General features: G+C 41.7%; 1 protein-coding gene across 1 annotated transcript; it reads right to left on the bottom strand.

Annotated features, from left to right (window-relative positions):
• Positions 1-3,019: 3,019 nt before the first annotated feature.
• Positions 3,020-19,006, bottom strand: LOC138262363 (vomeronasal type-2 receptor 26-like). Its single transcript, XM_069212260.1, has 3 exons — positions 18,887-19,006; positions 11,468-11,591; positions 3,020-4,639 (listed from the first exon to the last, which is right to left on the bottom strand). The coding sequence occupies exons 1-3, from the start codon at positions 19,004-19,006 to the stop codon at positions 3,729-3,731; spliced, it is 1,155 nt and encodes a 384-aa protein (XP_069068361.1). The 3' UTR covers positions 3,020-3,728.
• Positions 19,007-19,464: the final 458 nt, after the last annotated feature.

Genomic DNA, 19,464 nt, shown 5'->3' with positions numbered 1-19,464 from the left:
TGAAGTGATAAGCTGTGTGCATTTGTTTTGCCTTAATTGCTTTTAGTTGTGCATCTCCCTCCACCCTCCGCATAGCTCTCAGCCAGGATACTTAAACAAAAGGAGGCCTGATGGCACCTTAACGTTGCCCTTTGTTACTGGCTCAGCTAAAATACAATAAGCCCTTTCCCTGCTTATCTCGGAAAGGCTCGTCTTCTCATTGCAAACAGCAGCAAAGTTGAACATATTTATTGGCATTTTTCTGTTTCTATTTATAAAAACAGACAAAGAAAAAATATTTTTCTGTCTGTATTTATATGTATAAATCAGTTTAATCAGAAAACCAGGAGCCTTAATAATAATCCACCGGGCTTACCAGAAGAACTTTGTTTTGCGAAATTAGCATTCTGTGATGTGTTGCTTATTTGGCCCGAGTGCAACAAAGTCCCACACTGAGCTTTCTTATGATAATAAAGCCATGTTCTGGCCTCTTTCTAGGAAGAGGCCAAGTTGTGACTTCAGTAACTGGTAGTTTCTGTGAGTTTTTGAGGTACGAAAAAGATGGAAACATGCAGTGCTGGCAGACTAGCATGACTAAGATCAGGTTGAACGGAGGTGAGCACTCCTCTGTGCAAAATCTCCACACTAACTATCACAGGCTCATCATCACATCCCTCACTTCCAAGGCATATATGTACCTTTAATTTCCCTCATCTCTCCTCCCAGGTATCAGTATGTCTCATTTGGGTTCCAATCCATATCAAGATCATTGGACAAGGAGCTTGAAAAAATGTCGGATTGTTCTTTTTCCATGTTGGAGATTGTGAAGCTGTTGTACGTAGTGGAAAAGTAGTGAACAGCTTGACTTCCAGCTCTGCACCTACTTCTTAAACGATCAGAAGCTACTGGTCATGCTTCTTGTTTTTGACTTTGCATTTCAGGAAAAATTTGGAAGGCTTGAAGTCAACGATGATAAGTTTTCTTCTACCTCTATAGACTGCCCACTTAGGGCTATCATCTTTTATATAGGTGGGATAGGCCTCACAGTATTGAAAAACACATTTTGAAGTTTATCACTACCAGGACATTTAGAACTTAGAAGTACATGTCCTCCCTTTTAATTACACAGCACCATGCCCTATGGGGTACCTAGGGGCTACCTCAGTGGTGACGTTTATGTAATAAAATTGGAATTTAAATCTTGGTAAGGGGGGTTAAATGCCAAGTTGACATGCCAGTGTGGCACTGCCCTGAGGCTGCAATGGCAGGCCTGAGACTGGCTTTAGAGTGCTACTTAGGAGGGTGGAACGATAAATGCTGCAGGCCCACTGGTACCATTTAATTTACAGGCCTTGGGTATATGGTATACCTCTCTGCAAGGGACTTGCAAGTAAATTAAAAATGCCAATTGGGTATATGCCAATCAAACCATGTTTAGAGGAGTGAGCACAAGCACTTTAGCACCAGTTGGCAGTAGCAAAGTACCAACAAAATGAATTCAGCAAGGTGGTGACTCTGCAGAGCGGGCCAGGTCCAGCAATGCTCATCTACAAAATCCCATATCAAAAACCATTATAGAGATCATAAAGTCTAAATTGCTGCAAGCATTAACTTATGGCTAAAAGTGCCTTTCCAGATAGAATCACTGCATTTGAGCTGTGTTACAATCTAAGGCCCAGATTTATACTTTTTGACAAAAAACTTTGCAAACGCAGTTTTGCATCAGAAAGTATAGCGCCAGCCTGCGCCATTTTAGGTCGCCAGCTGGGTGCCAAATTTATGGAATGGCGGAGTCCGGCACAAAGGGTGGGCTAACGTCAAGGAAAATGACGTTAGCTGGGTAGGGGTGGCGGTATGGGAGAAGGGGGTTTTGCACCAGAAAATGACGTTAGGCAGGTTAGAGTAAAAGATAAATGACTCTAACCAGCCTAACATCATTTATTGATGCAAAAACATCCATACCACATGACTCCTCTCTTATAGAAGACAGGAGCGATGCCCATCACCCCAATGGCCAGCACAGGGGACAAGGGTCCCGTGGGCGTGGCCATTGCACCCGGTGCCATGTACAGGGGCCCATGTCAGGGCCCTAATGGCACTTAAAAAAAAGATTTAAAACACTTCCCTCTACTTACCCTACTTACCTGCAACGGGGGGTCCCCCATCCTCTGGTGTGGGTGGGGTGTTCCTGGGGCTTGGGGAGGGCACCTGTGGGCTCTTTCCATGGTGTTCAACCATGGAAATGGGTCCACAGGTCCCTTAACGCCTGCCCTGACCCAGGCGTTAAATAATGGCACTAAGCAGGCTTATTGCCATTATTTAGGCCCACCTCCCTCCTGTGCATAATTTTTGCACAGGAGGTTAAATAAGGCGCTAGCGCTTTAGAGTCATTTTTGGGACGGGAACGCCTACCTTGCATCTCGTTAACGCAAGGTGGTTTCATACATCCCAAAAATTACTTTAACTCCATTATTTTGATGTTAGACTAGTCTAGCATCAAAATATAAATATATAGATAAGATTGCACTGAATTAGCAAACAATAAAAATTACGCCAAATCAGCGCAGAGTATAAATATGCCCCTAAGACTCATAGAAAGATTTTCTATTTGCCTCAGACTAGTGAAACAAAATTCGGCATGAAGATGTTCATTTTTAAAAAACAGTTTTGTACTCGATTTCTTTTTTTTATGTGAAGAACCCGTTCAAAAATCCCTTGTCAAAATATCTGGACTCGGTTTTAAGACATCTCGAAGCAGAAACTGCTCAAAGTACCCTTCTAAATTTGTTTTTAAGACAATACTTAACTCTCAGCTGATGCTCTGCTTGTGACCTGCAGATTATGCTGAATATCAAAGGTTCAGGAACACAGATTTACCTAATAGACTGATGTGAATCTCCTAAAAAATCCTACTTGGATGACAATCTCAGCAAATCCTTTTCATTAAAGCATAATTCGTCTGCATTTCTTACTTTTCTTGATCAGTGAATGCAGATTAGAATGACACAATCAAAACAATTCAAGAGATTTTTGCAGACTTTGCAAGTTTTAATAACTCATGGGAACCAGATGTGCAGAAACTTAGAAGTACTGTTTTCTATATCATGGAGTTAAGTCCTGCTGCAAAACCTTTACAACTAGTTTTGAAAAAGTTGACTTATTATTGAGTGTCGGTTTTACCTATCTTCGATGTATAAGGGATTTCACTTTATTCTGTTTATCTTGTACATTTTGACCTATCTTTTTGTTACAGTGAGGATTCCCATAATTAACTGATATTACTTGTAAATGTGACTAATTCCTTCTTCTTATCTTCTTTGTAACGTTTCTTACAATAAACATAATTGTGACTTTGTACAAGATAGATGACACATTACAGATTAACTCTAGTTAATGTCGAAGGAGATTTCTCTTAGCTGAAGACAGATGGGTTAGAGGATCAATGTATTCATTAATGACATCTACCTAGCGTGTTACGTTTATCAAATTTGAAATTCCAACATTATTAGGACGGCATGATCCAAAAATCACTACTGCAGTATCATAATGGCGACCTCATCTTTGCAGTAGCGATAGAGAAATTCTATATACTTTACACTATTTCTGCACTAAACGCTTTATTTTCCAGAGCAGCCGCAGACCATGCTACAAATGCACACAAAGAGAATCTGAGCAATCACAGTTTGAATTTAAGATCTATCAGTCCAAATAGTTTAGCTAATAAAAGCCTTTGCCTTAATTTCACCAGCTTAGATGTGTCTTGCTAATGTTTTCTTTAAAAAATCCCTTGTGTTCGTCTCTGGTCTCAAAAACACAATGTAAACCTTGGGTGCAAATATACAAAAAAGAAGCCCAGCACCAGAAGACAAAATTGCAAAAATCTCTACTGCTACCATGTACTTTCCTTTTGTGCTGAGATAAGCTGGGATAAAACAGAGCCAGACACTGACAAACACCAGCATGCTGAAGGTGATGAACTTGGCTTCATTGAAGTTGTTTGGTAAATTTCGAGCCAGAAAAGCAATCCAAAAACTTATACATGCCAAAAATCCTAAAAATACTAACATGCAATAGAACATCAGGATAGATCCCTCATTGCAGGCAGCTTCAATCTTCAAACTGGCAGCACTGTTGTTAAGTTCTGGGAAAGGAGGTGACGTTGCCAACCAGATAATTCCAAGGCTCAGTTCTACAGCGGTACAGCTCAGTATGATAGTGTAAGAAGTCCTGTATCCAAGCCATCTTCTGAAATTGCTTTTGGGTTTGGTAGCCCTAAATGCAATGACCACCATGATTGTTTTAGCCATCACAGAGGAAACAGCAAGTGAGAAGCATACACCAAACATCACCTGACGGAGCATGCATGTCACTCTGTTGGGCTGGCCAAGGAAAACCAAGGGACAGAGGAAGCAAAGCATGAGGGCAACCAGAAGAATATAACTGAGATGAAGGTTGTTAGCTCTCACCACTGGTCTATGCTGATACCTAATGAAAATACACAAAATTCCAGTAGCATTGAGGAAGAAGAAGATGGAGGTTAAAGACAATAGGAAACCGAGTAGTTCCTTGTAGGACAAAAAATCAATAACCTTTGGTACACATCGGACCTTTTCACCTAATGTCCAATGGCCCTCTGGACACTTCATGCATTCCAAGGCATCTGAGGATGACAACAGAAATTAATTTTTAGACAGCAATGTGATGCTAATTTAGTAAAAGCCACTTTTAAATATGTATATGCACCTGACAACTGGTTTGTAGAGAATGTATTTAACATATGCTATGAATATGTACATAAAATACATTTACTCTTGTCTAAGAATACATTTATTTAGTCCTGAACCACTCCTGGAACTGACCATACAATACTGAGGGATCTTGGCCCCCAGTATTGCACATCTAATGTATTTGTAGGTGCAGGTTTTATATTTGCCAAACTTGTTACATGTGTCATGGCCAACAAGGCACTTCATGTCAGGAATAGACAGCACTACCAAATTGTGAGCTTGATGATAATGATAAACACATCCACTTGTAAACCGCACTGCTACTCCATGGGGAGCCCTGGTGCCGAAACTGGTGGCAAGATTATGAGAAAGACAGCAGGCCTTGGGAATTGAGAGGTTTGTATAGCCAAGCTTATTAACCTCTCTCTTAAATCCAGACTTACCCAGTGGAAAGCAGTGAATGAATAAAAGGGAGAATGGGAAGTAATGGGGCTTCAGTAATCCCAGAAAGAAGACAAATACCTCTGTTACCTTTAGCCAAAGGAGATAAACGATCCGTTGGACTGATCTATCCTGGTTGCACAGGCATCCTCAGGAAGGTGGGGGGTTTAGTGTTAGGACTGAGGCAATATACCCCAACGTTCATCCTTATCAAAGGAGCATGAACGCCTACTAAAGGGAGTCATATCCTAGGGATCTAACATGATCTAGGTCAGCAGATTTTAATTTATGTATCCTTTCTTTCCTGGGCAGTATTGAAGGTATGTAAATTCAGGAGAAGTCCCAGAAAACACCCATGCCTGGAACAGGTCCAGCTCTCTTCTGTTGTGTCATGTTATTGGCTCTCTAGAAACCTTTACAGGTACATTAGTAAGATGATAGCAACAGAGACATCCTGCTTTTCACCACAACTCCATAAGGGTTTAGGAAACATGCTGATATAGAAGGCGAAGCCACAACTGACAGCAACATATCAAAGGGGCAGGGCAATGGCTGGTAAGCACTTGTTTGTAAGCAGCACTTCCACTCAAAGCTAAAAAAAAGCCATACAGGCCAAAAGCATCCGTGACTTTTTCCATACCACAATACTCGATAAGACAACTCAAATGCAGACTGAGAGGCAAAGAGGGGAATCATCACCTGCCCTATCTGCTTATACACAATATCACTCTAGGTGTGATCACTCAATAAATGATTACCACATACCAGGCCCTATAATGAAATAGATGCTTTCTGGATAAGGAAACCTCACCCACATTCCTGTGGCAACTTGCATCATCTGTTCCACTAGGGTAGATTCAAAATCTTCTTGAGGGAGTTCTATTTAAGGGATTATAGGACATGAACAGGGATCCACAGTTTGTTACAATTACCTCAAGGTAAACTTAATAGTATTTCTATTTATTAAGAATAACAAGGGTAGGATCAAAAACAAACTCCCTCCCCAGATACAAATAAAATCAGACTGTGAAGTTGGAATTTATTGGGTACCGTAAATACCACCTAATATGGAATAACATGTGGACTTGGGTGCTTAGTGCACCAAAATATGCATGACCTAGTTTCTACCGGGCATGTTTTGCCTGACAAATACCAGCAGGTTCGACCTGCTGATTAATCTAAGGGGTGCAATTTTTTTGTCACAAGACTCATAATTCTAACAAGGCGGTAACATAAGTTACTGCACATATCAGAATTTAACAGACAACTCGTGAAACTGGCCTAATGGGAGTTCTGGTATAAATAGTAGGGTAATAAAAGGTTTTCTAGAATAGAAACAACTTGTAATTGGTATTGCCAAATTTGAGTCTCTTAGTAAAATATTTAGGGCAGATGTGATTTATAGGTAGCATTTTCCGATAACCGGTCAGTGAAATTGTTTCTAGATTTGGGCTTCCAATAGATGGTGTAGAGGTAGATAATGTTGGGTAAGGATTAACAGACAGGACATTTGAAACATTCAAATGTGTCATAAATTGTTGTGCTATAGACCTGCATTTATTGGTGGTATTGTGATTGACTGTTATGCTGCCTCCTAACTTACTTTGTCTGTTAGCACCCGTGAGTTTTATCCTTGAGTTACTAATAAGTCAATGATAGCTGGGCATTTCCATTAAGCCAGGATTCAAGGATGCATAAAATGTTGTTTTCATGGTCAGAAATAAGGTTGGAGATTTCTGGGTAATCAGTATTGGGTGACTAGACATTAGTAGCATGTACAAACAATTGAAGTTGGTGCTTTGACTAGGGAGTATTTTGTGTGTGTGCACATGATTCTTATGAGGTTAGTGGTATTGCCACGTTTGGAATAATGTCTTTAGGGCAATGTTAGGAGGTACCATATTAGGAATAGGGAAGTGGGCTAAATGTAGACACATTGTTGAGCCTTGGAAATTGCCACAGATTGTGGTAAGCGACAATAAGAAACAAATACTGATCTTGAGAAAAGATCTCTAAATCATATGGAATCACATATACCAGGAAACCTTTAGAAAACTTGAGAAGATATTTTCATATAGTCAATAATATTTATCAAAATAAAAAACATAACAAAGTTCAGAAAGACATGCAGAATTAGAAACATGTTTATCCTTACCTGATGGACACATGCTATTTCTAACTGCAATCCCTGAACCAGAACATCAGACCATCCAAAAATTGGGAGAAGAACATGAAACAAAAGTTTGCAAATCTCTGTGTAAGAAATTGGGTTACTGGTTGACGGGGTGAAAACCTTCTCTGGCTGCAAACCACTATTCTTCTCAGAGTGAAGTCACAAGCAACCCCTAAATTAACCTTTGCTCAACCCTCAGGTATCTTGGAACAGAGCAATCTAGCCTAACTCAGAGACAATGTGTATAGTATTAGTTCAACACTTCAAACAGTAATATAGTGAAAACACACCACAAAAAGATCCCACACCAGTTTAGAAAATTAGAGTATTTTTTAATAAATAATACAAGGCCAAAATGACAAAAAAACAAATTAGTAGAACCAGAGCTATTCTATTTCAATTTTTTTTTTTTGAAATAGAGCCAAAAGGTGTAAAGCACAAACTGTGGATATCTGGTTGTGCCGGGACCAAGTCAGAAGTTCAGGTAGACAGTGCAGGCCTGCTACAGGGACTCATTTAGGCATGCTGAGCACAGTACCTTAAATCCTGACTTGCAAAGCATTTTGAGGATTCATGTCGAAGATACATCACATAGCTGAAGCTGAAGTGTTTCTTAGGTGCAGTGGGGCTGCATTGCGAGGACCTGAGTCGTCGTCGAGGATCCAGATGATGATAAATAAGACACCAAGGATGCATTGTGCAGTCAAGTTGATGTGTCAGTTCTGAGGAGCTCTCATACGCAGTTCAGCATTGCTGTTGAGGCTGTCGTCCATGATGGATGCAAGAACTTGCGCTGAGGATACATCATGCAGCGGAGGTTCTGATTTGGTGATGGGCTGCATGCAATACAGGTCTTTAAAATAGCTCTGGTTCATGCAGTAATGACGATGCCTCAGTTCTGATCAGGGCTGCACAGCAGAAGTCATGCGCCAATTATGCTGGATCTACAGAGGCTGGCAGAGCACCTTAAGCCCACTTCCAAACATCCATGACTGGGTGGCACCTTTTGGCAGGGTAGACCCACAGATGACAGAGAGCATCTGAGAAGTCTGTTGCATCCCTGAGGCTTCAGATCAGGAGGCCAGCCAACTAGCCCTCGGGGACACTCTATTGTTCTGAGTGCAAGAGATGCAGGTCCAGTCCTTATTACCAAGGCAAGAGGGCAGCAGGCAAAAGGTAGCAGAGCAAGGTTGCAGTCCAGCAATTCAGGAGTCCAGCAGGGCAGCAGTGCAGCAGAGTGGCAGTACTTTCAGCAGCACAGCAATACAGCAGTCCTTCCTGGCAGAGTATCCACAGGTCCAGAAGAATACTGAAGTGGTGGTGTCTGAGGTCTACTATTTAAACTCAGTTGTGCCTTTGTAATGGGGGAGAAGCTTCTGGAGCTTTCCAGTTGAAGGCTCGTGCATCTTGTCTTCCCTGTCCTGGTTCCAGACTAACTACAGGGAGTTTGCAGCCCTTTGTATGAGAGCAGGACACAGCCTATTCAAGTGCAAGTGGTCCTGCCAGTGATGGCCTATCCAGGCACACCTAAGCTCCCTATTGTGTGTGGCTGTTGAGGAGTCATATTCATCCATCAGATCACCCAGGTACAGAATACAGGTACTAAATCACTAAGGCAGGAAAAGTGCCATTTTCAAAATTGTAATTTAAAATCCTACTTCACCACAAGTTTGGGTTTTCCATTACAATTACAAAGACTCCAATCATATAGTGGTCACTTATACCCATTTGAAAATTACAGCGTATCAAATGTAATAAAGTAACTTCAACGTTAGTTTATGGGCGGAGTAGGCCTTGCAGTAGTGAAAAACAAATGTACAGGCTTCTCACTACCAGGACAGGTTAAACTTAAAATTATTTGTCCCACTTTTTAAGTACACTGCACCCTGTCCTCTGGGCTATACAGGGCCTACTCTATGGGTGACATATATGGATTAAAATGAAGGTTTGGTCATGGAAAAAGGTTTAATTTGCCAGGTGAAAATGCCAGTGACAAACTGCACACTCAGGTTGCAATGGCAGACCTGAGACATTTTTAAAGTGCTACTGAAGTTGGTGGCACAATCAGTGCTGCAGGCTCACTAGTAAAATATAATTTACAAGCTCTGGGTACACATCGTACAAATTTACTAGGGACTTATAAGTAAAGTAAATGTGACACTATGACAAGTGGGGCTAAAACAATGTTACCATGTTGAGCACATCCACTTTGGCACTGTTTAGTAGGGGTAAAGTGCACAGAGTTCTAAGGCCAGCAACATGAGTTAAGCAAAAATTGAGGAGGAAGGTAAGATGTTTATGATAAGGCTGACAGGTCCAAAGTTCTGTGAGCTGAGCAGAAGACTCTTATGAAGGTCCCAGCACAAGGCCCACTGTTACCCAAATCTATAATCAGCTATTTTTCAGAGAATCCAGGGTAGTGAGAAAAACAGAGAGAGAGAGAAAGAGAGTCAGATGGAGACTAGCAGTGCAACAATACATCGTGGTCCTCCTCCAAGAAATACTAAACTTGGTACAAATACAAACTTTGTGATTACCAACAGATAGGATGACAGTCCCCATTTTTAATTTATGTCATGTCATTTAAGTCATGTGCTTTCAGCTACAGAAATCTCTGTTTTGACCAAAGGCTTATCATTTGTTCACTTTGAAAGAGTTTTTTCAGTCACTAAATGGAGATTCTTCACTTGTTAAGAAAAATATGTCTATGCTATGGTGCTGGCAGCATGAAAGCAGCATTTGGATTGGACAGAGTGCCCAGCCAGGGCAGAGTGAAAGACTTTGCCTTTTTCCTCCAACCCAGGAACGCAGTGCCTTCGTTGCTTGGTTGGAGAGAGCCCAATGTGCATGTGTGTTTGGCCGGCCCGAGACAGGCAGCCAAACATACATGAGCATAGAGTACACAGCACTACCCCTTCATGCTCGTCATAGCCCCATGGCCCCAATCTTTTTATGGTAAAACGATAATAAAATAGTTTATTATCGTTTTATAGTAAACGTTTTGCTGCTGCTGGTAGGGGGAGGAGGGGGGAGGGGGCAGAATGATTTTTCCAATGGTGAGGCCAGCTCATTCTACCCTAATTGAGGCCCTCAGTCGTTAGTTTAGAACACATTACTGGGGACTAGAGTTACGTTTTCTGTAACAGAAGAAAAATACATAAAATTATTTTAAAATATTTCGGTTTCTGGTTTCTTTATCACCTCTAAAAGGCTGATGAAGGCTGGGCTGGTCGCCTGGTACATGGCGTTTTTTTGTGTAGGTTTGTGTGACCCACACTGGTCCTGTGAATACATTTCAAATAACTTGGAAAAAAACTATTGAAACATTCTGCTTTGGATTACGGTAAAATCTTGGTGAGTGATGATGGACTTGCGTGAAGGAAATGTTCTGAAACCTTTCATAACTCGGAAAAAGGAAAACAAGAAACCAACAGACAGTTGAAGTGAAGATTCTTCCACGCTGTGTTCTAGGGTAATCCTGTCCTTGAAATGTAAACAATTATTACGCACACCCAGGAGTCCGGGGAGCACAGCGCCTCGCCAATCTTTCTGTGTGGCCTCTTTATATGAGAAGATTATACTGTACAGGCTGTGAAGAAGCACTTTATGGTATAGCACTTGCTGATTTTGCTAATACTTTTTCATGCATATTCACTTTGGGCAGAAGGGTCACTCTCAAAGGTTTTTCGACCAGCACCAGCCAAATAACACAGTTCTGGAAACACACTGAATAGATAAGGCAGCTATTCAAAATCGCAAAAAGCTCTTCTGCCCATGTAATCAATTCCCTATTATGATGAACCTTAAGATTTGCCATACATGAGAACATTTATCCCTGTAAATGCCTGTTTGTAATTTTACTTTTATTGATCCCCGTTTTTCTCCGTAACCCTCTTTCCAATCTCGGTCCACGCAGAATTAGATTTGCATCCCAGAGGTTGGTCTGAAAGTATAATGTTAACTTTTAATTCTTCTCATGTCTGATGCAGTTACATTCGGTACCTGATGAGGGCGGGGATCCAATTTTGCTGTAGGTGATGTTCAACGAATTTATTGATACAAAGTGTTAAAATTCAAATGCATATATTGTAAACTGTGTCTGAATGCCTTTGCACAGTGGAATACTTTCCCATGCCACTGAACCCACCTGTTTGGTTGGCGATGCTCCCATCAAGGCAAGGCACACAGAAGAAACAGCATACCTGCCGCCCTATCATAGCAGACTTCCGGTACCCTGGAGAACAGCTATTACTGCAGACAGACAGAGGAACCTAGAATGATTAGAGGTTAAACCATGTAGGAATCAGTGCATTGAACATATTCTAATTGTATTTATATAGTGCTTACTACCCCTGATGAGGCATTGAAGCGCTTTTCGGTGAGTAGCACACTATTCTGGAACCCAAAAGGATTAGTGGATGATTACTATCGGGAAATATGAGTGAAGTATTAGTATAGGTAGGTATGAGTTAATTTGAGCGGAGGACATGTGAGTCTGTTAGTTGGATTGAGTAGAATAATGGAGGGATAGAGGAGGGAAGAATACAGAAGTGTTAATTGGGAGATCATTGTAGTTAAATGAGGTTAGTGGTGAGTAAAGTAGAGATGGAGGAGGGAAGAGTTTGTAGAGAGGGATTAGGGGGATCGTAGTAGTAAAATGAGGTTTGGGATGAGTCAAAGGAGAGATACATGAGGGAGAATTTTGTAGGATTGTTTGGGAGATCATAGTAGTAAACTGACGTCTGGGGTGAGCCAGGAGGGGTAGAGGAAGGAAGAGTCTAGGAAGAGTTATTTTGGAGATCATTCTGGTATGGAATGGGTGTGGGAGGAGTCAGAGAGTGGAGATAGAGGATAGGTTGATAGCGGTATAGGGTGATGGTGAGACAGAGTAAAGCTTTTGAGAGAATTTTTTTTTTCCTCTTGTACTGTGGGACTAAATAAATATATATATTATTCTGGACCTTTTCAGAACTTTACACCACTGGTGCACACCTCAGTTAGTGAAGCTTGGTGTAAACCTCAGTCCATCACAACTACAGAACTATTAGGTCTTCAGAATAACTTCTCTGATAACAAGGAGTACAGGACTGAGGGGTTCCTCGGCCCTCTCCTCAAAGTTATGTTGGAGACCCATCTTGCCATCATCAAATATTCCATGAAGTTGTTCTTCTCTTCCTCTCCAAACATTTATCTCCTACTTTTCTTTCCTGTGCTACACTATCCCAGTATTCTTTCTTTCCAGCGTCGACTTCCTCAATTCCCTCTATTTCATCAATTGTGCAACTAAACAAACAACCACTTCTTCCTCCTGCCAATGTTTATATTCACACTTACATCTAGCAATTTGGCTGAAAAGGACTGGAAAAGTTTTCTACAGGCCAAAATCAACTTTTGTGTTTAAATTACTCTTCGAATAAAGGAACTGTTTTTAACCTCAACTTTGGATCATCTTGAATCTTACTCGATCATTGATTGAGATATTTTGGCTTGTTTATGAATTAGCTATGCACTATTAATTTGAAACTTGGGAGTGTGAGGAGTTTGTCAAAAAGACTGTATTGCAGAAGGCAACCCTGTGGCTGTCCTAACAATGGTATTGTGGTGGTTTATCACTTGTTTACTCGAGCACCTCAGATAAAACATGGTAGAATTAGATTTTGTATGGGAATGGTGGTGTGTGCAGTATCTCATAAGTAGCTCAAATGTCACTTGCAAATTATCTCTCAAACACTATATCACTTCAAAGACTTCCAGGCACCCCCTTACAAATATTAGAATAGCTCATTGTTCGTCTTTCATCTTTCAACCAACTTAAATGTCTTACAGGGTTACACAGCCATCTCTGTTTTCCCTTGCATCTTGCACTTTCCACTTGTCTACATGCTCCAAATCACTTGGCAGACCTTTCCCATGTCCTTCCACTGTGGCTAGCTACTGCTTTACTCTAGTCTCCATCACCGTAGATTAATTAAATCCCAAACCTCCAGTGATGAAAGGTTGTTTGAGGCTGTGGGGAGATGAGGAATCATAAACAGATTGAATTATTAGAAGGAAGCAGGCAGAGGGTCGAGAGGCAAGAGATAATTGATGGGGGCTTCAACAAAATAATAAGAGAGTCCAGCTAGACACACATGTCACAGAAAAGAGGGTACAAAGGTGGACAGAGAAAGGAAGGAAGAAAAAGAGAATAAAAAAGTGAACAAGAAGAGGATACAAGAAGGCACCAGAAACTGTGGTGTAGACATTGGATAAATAAAGGATACAGAGTGGATGAAATGTAGCACAGGATATAGGGCCAGATGTAGCAATGACTTTGCTAGTCGCAAACGGCGAAAATCGCCGTTTGCGAGTCGCAAATGCGTCTTTGCTACGTAGAAATGCATTTTGCGAGTCGGAACCGACTCGCAAAATGCATTTCCGAGTCGCAAATAGGAAGGGGTGTTCCCTTCCTATTTGCGAGTCGTAGTGGTATGCAATTCCATTTGCGACAGCGAAAGCGGTCGCAAATGGACTCGTAGTTACCATCCACTTGAAGTGGATGGTAACCCAGTCGCAAACGGGAAGGTTCCCCTTTGTGAATGGACCAAAAAATAATTTTTCAGGGCAGGTAGTGGTGCAGTGGTCCAATGGACCACTACCTGCCCTGAAAAATACCCAAACAAAAGGTTTTTGGGTCAAATGGGTTGCACTTTGAAAAAAAAAACTGCTTTATTTAAAAGCCGTCACGGACATGGAAGTCTGCTGTTCCCAGCAGGCCTCTATCCCGGTGAGTGCCCTGAGTCGCTATGGGGTCGCAAATTGCGACCCACCTCATTAATATTAACAAGGTGGTTTTTTGCGACCACATAGCGACTCGCAGAAGGTGTCTGAGACACCTTTCTGCATCCCAAATTGCGACTTGCATTTTGCGAGTCGCAGGGACTCGCAAATTGCAAGTCGCAATTTGGGACTTTCCTACATCTGGCCCATAGTCCTTTGCAGGTTGGAGAATGCAGGGAAGGCAGAAAGATAGGAATTACTAGTAAGAGAGTTGGAATAGGAAACATTATTATTGAGAGGTATGAAATAGAAAAAAGACAGGTAATATGTAAGACCTTATTAGGTGACTTTGAAGATTCTCAGATAAAAAGATATGTATGGATCAAGCCAGACATTGCCTCACATGGGCCATATGAAAAGTCTAGGTTTGTACCTGATGGCTGCAAAAATCTTTACAGTTGTTGGGGAGTTTATGAATTTATTTAAATCCTGCACAATGAGCAAAAAAGTGAGGAGAAAAAAGAATGTTCTAACGAAGAAGAGAGGTAATTGGTAAAGAGCCTGAGGGTTCCACGCCTATATAGAAATTAAAAGCTTGACATGTTCCACAAGTGCTATCTAAGAATAATAAAGTGATAGCAGTATGCCAACATCTAAATGCATGCAAGTAGATAAGGCAAACCCACTTTGATGTTATGGGGTTATTAAGGTATCACGAGGAGTCTAGGCCATGAGGTACAGGAAAAATGCATGCAATGGGTGGAACCGGACACAAATCTTTGATCAGACAAGCCTGCCTTCAGACAGTCCTATAAGAGACAATGTTTAGACATGTGTGGATGGAGTATGTAACCTTTGTGTCATTTCAAAGTGTCGTGAGAGATCAGAAGACTGACTGCGGATGTGGGGTCACATCATTGTGGTCAAAGTCCATACCAAAAGCAATTGCAGGGAAAAGAGTTGGGCTATTCATGTAAAGATATTAACAATCTAGATTCGAGAAATGGGGACATAAGTTCATCACAGTTATTGCTGAATTTGCTAAGTTTGCAGAGGTTAAAGAAGGGCTTTTCTTTCTCGCAATAATCATGGGCTACTATAACTTGATGTCAGTCTTAGAGGTAGAACTGAGAAAGATAATTTGAAGGTATTTTCTGATAATAAATTGTGGATGGCACAGATTGCACATGTTAAGAACGAAAATACTTGTTAGACTTTTCATCCTTGGTGTGGTCTCCCTTAACTTTTTGCCTTTGTTTCCCAGGTTGTTGATGTGTGCTGGACTCTGATTTTTCTGTTTTTGTTACTCTGGGCATTTTACCACTGCTAACCAGTCCTAAAGTGCAAGTGCTTCTTTACAAAATGTGTATGTAAGTGGCTTATCCATGATTGGCATATTTGATTTACTAGTAAGTCCCTAGTAGAGTGCACTAGAGGTGCCAGGGCCTGTAAATCAAATGCTACTAGTGGGCCTGCAGCACTGGTTGTGCCACTCACACAAGTAGCTCTGTAATCATGTCTCAGACCTGCCACTGCAGTGTCTGTGTATGCAGTTTTAACTGTGAATTCGACTTGGCAAGTGTACCCACTTGCTAGGCTTACACTTTTCCTTTTCTTACATGTCAGACACCCCTAAGGTAGGCCCTAGGTAGCCCCAAGGGCAGGGTGCAGTGTATGGTTAAGGTAGGACATATAATAATGCGTTTTATATGTCCTGACATGAAATATTGCTAAATATGTTTTCCACTGTTGCAAGGCCTGTCCCTCTCATAGGTTAACTTTAAATCTGATTAAAGTGTAGATTCCCACTGGGAGCGGATGGACATGTGGAGTTTGGGGTCTCTGAGCTCACAATTTAAAAATACATCTTTTGGTAAAGTTGATTTTAAGATTGTGTGATTGAAAATGCCACTTTTAGAAAGTGAGCATTTTCTTGCTTATACCATTTCTGTCACTCTGCCTGTTTGTTGATTCCCTGTCTGGGTCAGTTTGAAAGTTGGGCTGGCTGCACCTTACACTAGACAGTGACACAAAGGGAGCTGTGGTGTAGCCTGCATATCCTGATGAGCCATCTGTCCTGGAAGGGAGGGGAGGAGTGGTCACTCACACCTGGATGGGCTGTGCCTGCCCTCACACAGTGCAGTCTCCAACCCCCTTGTGAGTGCCTGGGGCCGGGCCTAGGCAAGGCAGGATTTCACATTCAAAAGAGATTTTACTTTGAAGTAGGCCTAGTACAAAGGAGAAATTGGGTATAAGAAGGGCACCCAAAACCACAGACTTTAGAACACTTCTGGAAATCCAGAGGAACCTCTGGCTGGAGAAGAGCTGAAGACCTGAGGAAGAAGAGCTGCCCTGTCTGTGACTGTGCTTTGTGGAGCTATCTAGCAGTTGCTGCTTCTTCCAGAGTAAGGGGGCAAAGACTGGACTTTGTGTGGCTTCCATCTTGTGAAGATCTCCTTGATTTAGAGCTTGCCTCCTGTTGTTTGAAGTCTCAGGGACAGCAAAGACTTCTCACTGCCAGCACATGGAGTCTCTGGAGAGACTCCTACTCTGCCCTGTGGTGCCCACCCACTTCCTGGAACCCTGAAAGGAGAAGCTGGCAGCCTAGAAGGAAGAAATCCACGCACAGAGCGCTGTGCGGGTAAAAGATTGACGCAACTCCAATCTGCGGCTGAAGAAATGACGCACCACCATCTCTGCTGCTGAAAAGCAACGCTCGCTGGAAACGCGACCGAAGAATCTATGCACAGAGCTGGAGAAACTACGTGCAGCATCGCTGACTGAGGTTGGGATTTCACAACCCGCACTGTGTGGTTTTTAGATCATTGTGCGACTGGATTTCTGACGCAAACACCCCTGGGCATGTACAAACAACACAAGGCCTGCCCGGACCTGAGAGTGCTGACCGGATCGACGCATCGCTGTCCTGCGGAGAGAAGAAACGACATGACCAGACCCGATGAAAGGAGAAACAACACAAGGTCTTACTCGTGAGTGAAATCAACGCATCGCTAGCCCTTTTTGATGCACACTCGCCTGTGTAGGGTTATTTCTGACGCACCCAAGGTACATTTTCATGCTAACAGTGTTAGTGTGTGTTTTAAACTACATAAATACTCTTTTTGCTTTTTAATTGATAACTTGACTTATGTATTGTGGATTTTTGTCATTTTGGTCTTGTTTGCATAAATATTTGCTTTTTTTCTAAACTGGTGTTGTGTCATTTTATAGTGTTTTCATTGACTTACTGTGTGTGTTGGTACAAATACTTTACACCTAGCACTCTGAAGTTAAGCCTACTACTCTGCCAAGCTACCAAGGGGGTAAGCAGGGGTTAGCTGAGGGTGATTCTCTTTTACCCTGACTAGAGTAAGGGTCCTTGCTTGAAAAGGGGTCAGCCAAAGACCCAATTTCTAACAATACTATAGACTACAATGAGAAAGGGTTTGAGGAATCTGGCGGCTGTAGGTAAGGGAAGACAGGAAGTAAATTTAGAGGTAGTTGGTTGGTGCAGCAGCAAGAAGAGTACTAGATGGCCCGTACATGGAACACTTGCCAGGTAAGTGTCCGGGCTTACTCAAATAAAATGGACTCCACCAATTCTACTTAGGAACTGGGTGATACTTTGTGAAAAGGATGGGGTCTCTAGGTCCATACTTAAAAAAGGGGGGGTTAAACGGTTTGCAAAAATGAGCATCTCCTGGGACGAGTTTTTTTCTGGGTGACTAAAGAGAAGGCAGCAGATAGGCTTACTGAAGTTCTTAGGTTGCCTGTAGGAGAAGGAAATGGCAACACTGGTACTGCAGATTGTCATTCTGGCATGAGAATATCAAAAGATAAAGGAGGTGCACTGTCACATGTTGCAAGAAGTGTTTTTTTTTATTTTATGAGGATCAAAATAAGACAGGTACTCGATTCAATCAAAGAGAGAGTCTGCCACCCTAAAGGAAGAGAAATCACAGCAAGGGAAAGTAGTTATATCTTTCGCCATACTGGATAACTTAGAGCTGATGTTGTGATAGCCTGAACAGCAGAATGATCAAGTGTGCACCTTGTATTGTGTAAGGCCTTGTTCTGCCTCGAATAAAATAACCTCTCAATGATGAACAAGTGTTATTTGGTTCTTTAGAATATTCATCGCATGAATCATATAAGATGATTGGTTTGCAGTACCAGTAGGAAAAAAGCAGCATCAGAAGATTAACTTAATGCATCATTGTTTTGATTCGATTACATTAATAAGATGCCCAAACATGTTAGTGTTACTCTGCTTGGTGGGATTAACGTAATGATCTTCCTTAGGACATAATTGAGGGCTGAGAGAACATACCAAGATTTGAACCCCTGACTTTGAGAGTAAACCCAGATCTCAGCACTATGTGCATTCATTCACAGATGCATTTTGCTGACAAAGATTAACAATCAAATAAAAAGTTCTGTTCTTTACCTTAATTCTTAGGTAAGTTATTCTATTAAGTAAGTTTACACTTTGTAGTTTTTACTACTTTCGATAGTCTGAGACTCTGAGTGTACCCTTACTACAAAGTTGCATGTTTACACCTTCAGACTAGTGCAATTGGCCTGCTCTTGTATGAGTGGATGGCAACCCTCCCTAAACTCCTCCCTGCCCCTCCCTAAAACCTGTCTTACTCCTCCCTAATACCATCCCGATTAGTAGTAAGTCTGCAGTTCTCAAATTGCAGTTTGAGAAACAGGCAAATAATGTGTTCTATCATCTAAGACAAGTGTCCTATAGACAGATCATAAGTACAGTTTTCAATATGAAGAACATTAAAATCATACTCACCCCTTGATATTTTCCACCCCATTGAATGGCGCTTTCATTAACGACTAGCTTTAAGCCTCTTGAAGCTCTGCCGTTGTAGATTCCCACTTTCAAAAAACTGCTGGTGTCGCTGGATGTCATGTGCCAATAAAACAACTCGATAAGTGGTGGTGAGTCTCCATTTGAATCAAAAAGGAATTCACTTCCAACTGAGCTCCTTGTGTGAACATTCCTGACATAGTGCAACATCTGCATGTAAACCAGAACATGTGACTTGAATAGGGATATAGAAGAATTTTGTAAGGCAGTTGTAAGGCAGTGTCCTAGATGTATTGGGTCTGTGCAAGCCAGAGACAGTGTCAAACTCAATTCTGACAATACTGAAATCCTCATGTTCGGCTCCACCCCCTCCGCATGGGATGACTCTTGGTGGCCTGCCACTCTCCAAACCACTCTGACTCCCACCGACCACGCACGCAAACCCAGGATTCACCTTGGACCCCTTATTGTCCATGACCCAGCAAGTCAATGCCATCACCTCCTCCTGCTTCATCACCCTCCGCATGCTCCAAAAGATCTACAAATGGATACCCACCGAA

The sequence above is a fragment of the Pleurodeles waltl genome, chromosome 10 (genome assembly GCF_031143425.1).
Source record: "Pleurodeles waltl isolate 20211129_DDA chromosome 10, aPleWal1.hap1.20221129, whole genome shotgun sequence".
NCBI lineage: Eukaryota > Metazoa > Chordata > Amphibia > Caudata > Salamandridae > Pleurodeles > Pleurodeles waltl.
The sequence above is the reverse complement of the archived record's forward strand: the minus strand, read 5'-3'. Positions and strand labels throughout refer to the sequence as shown.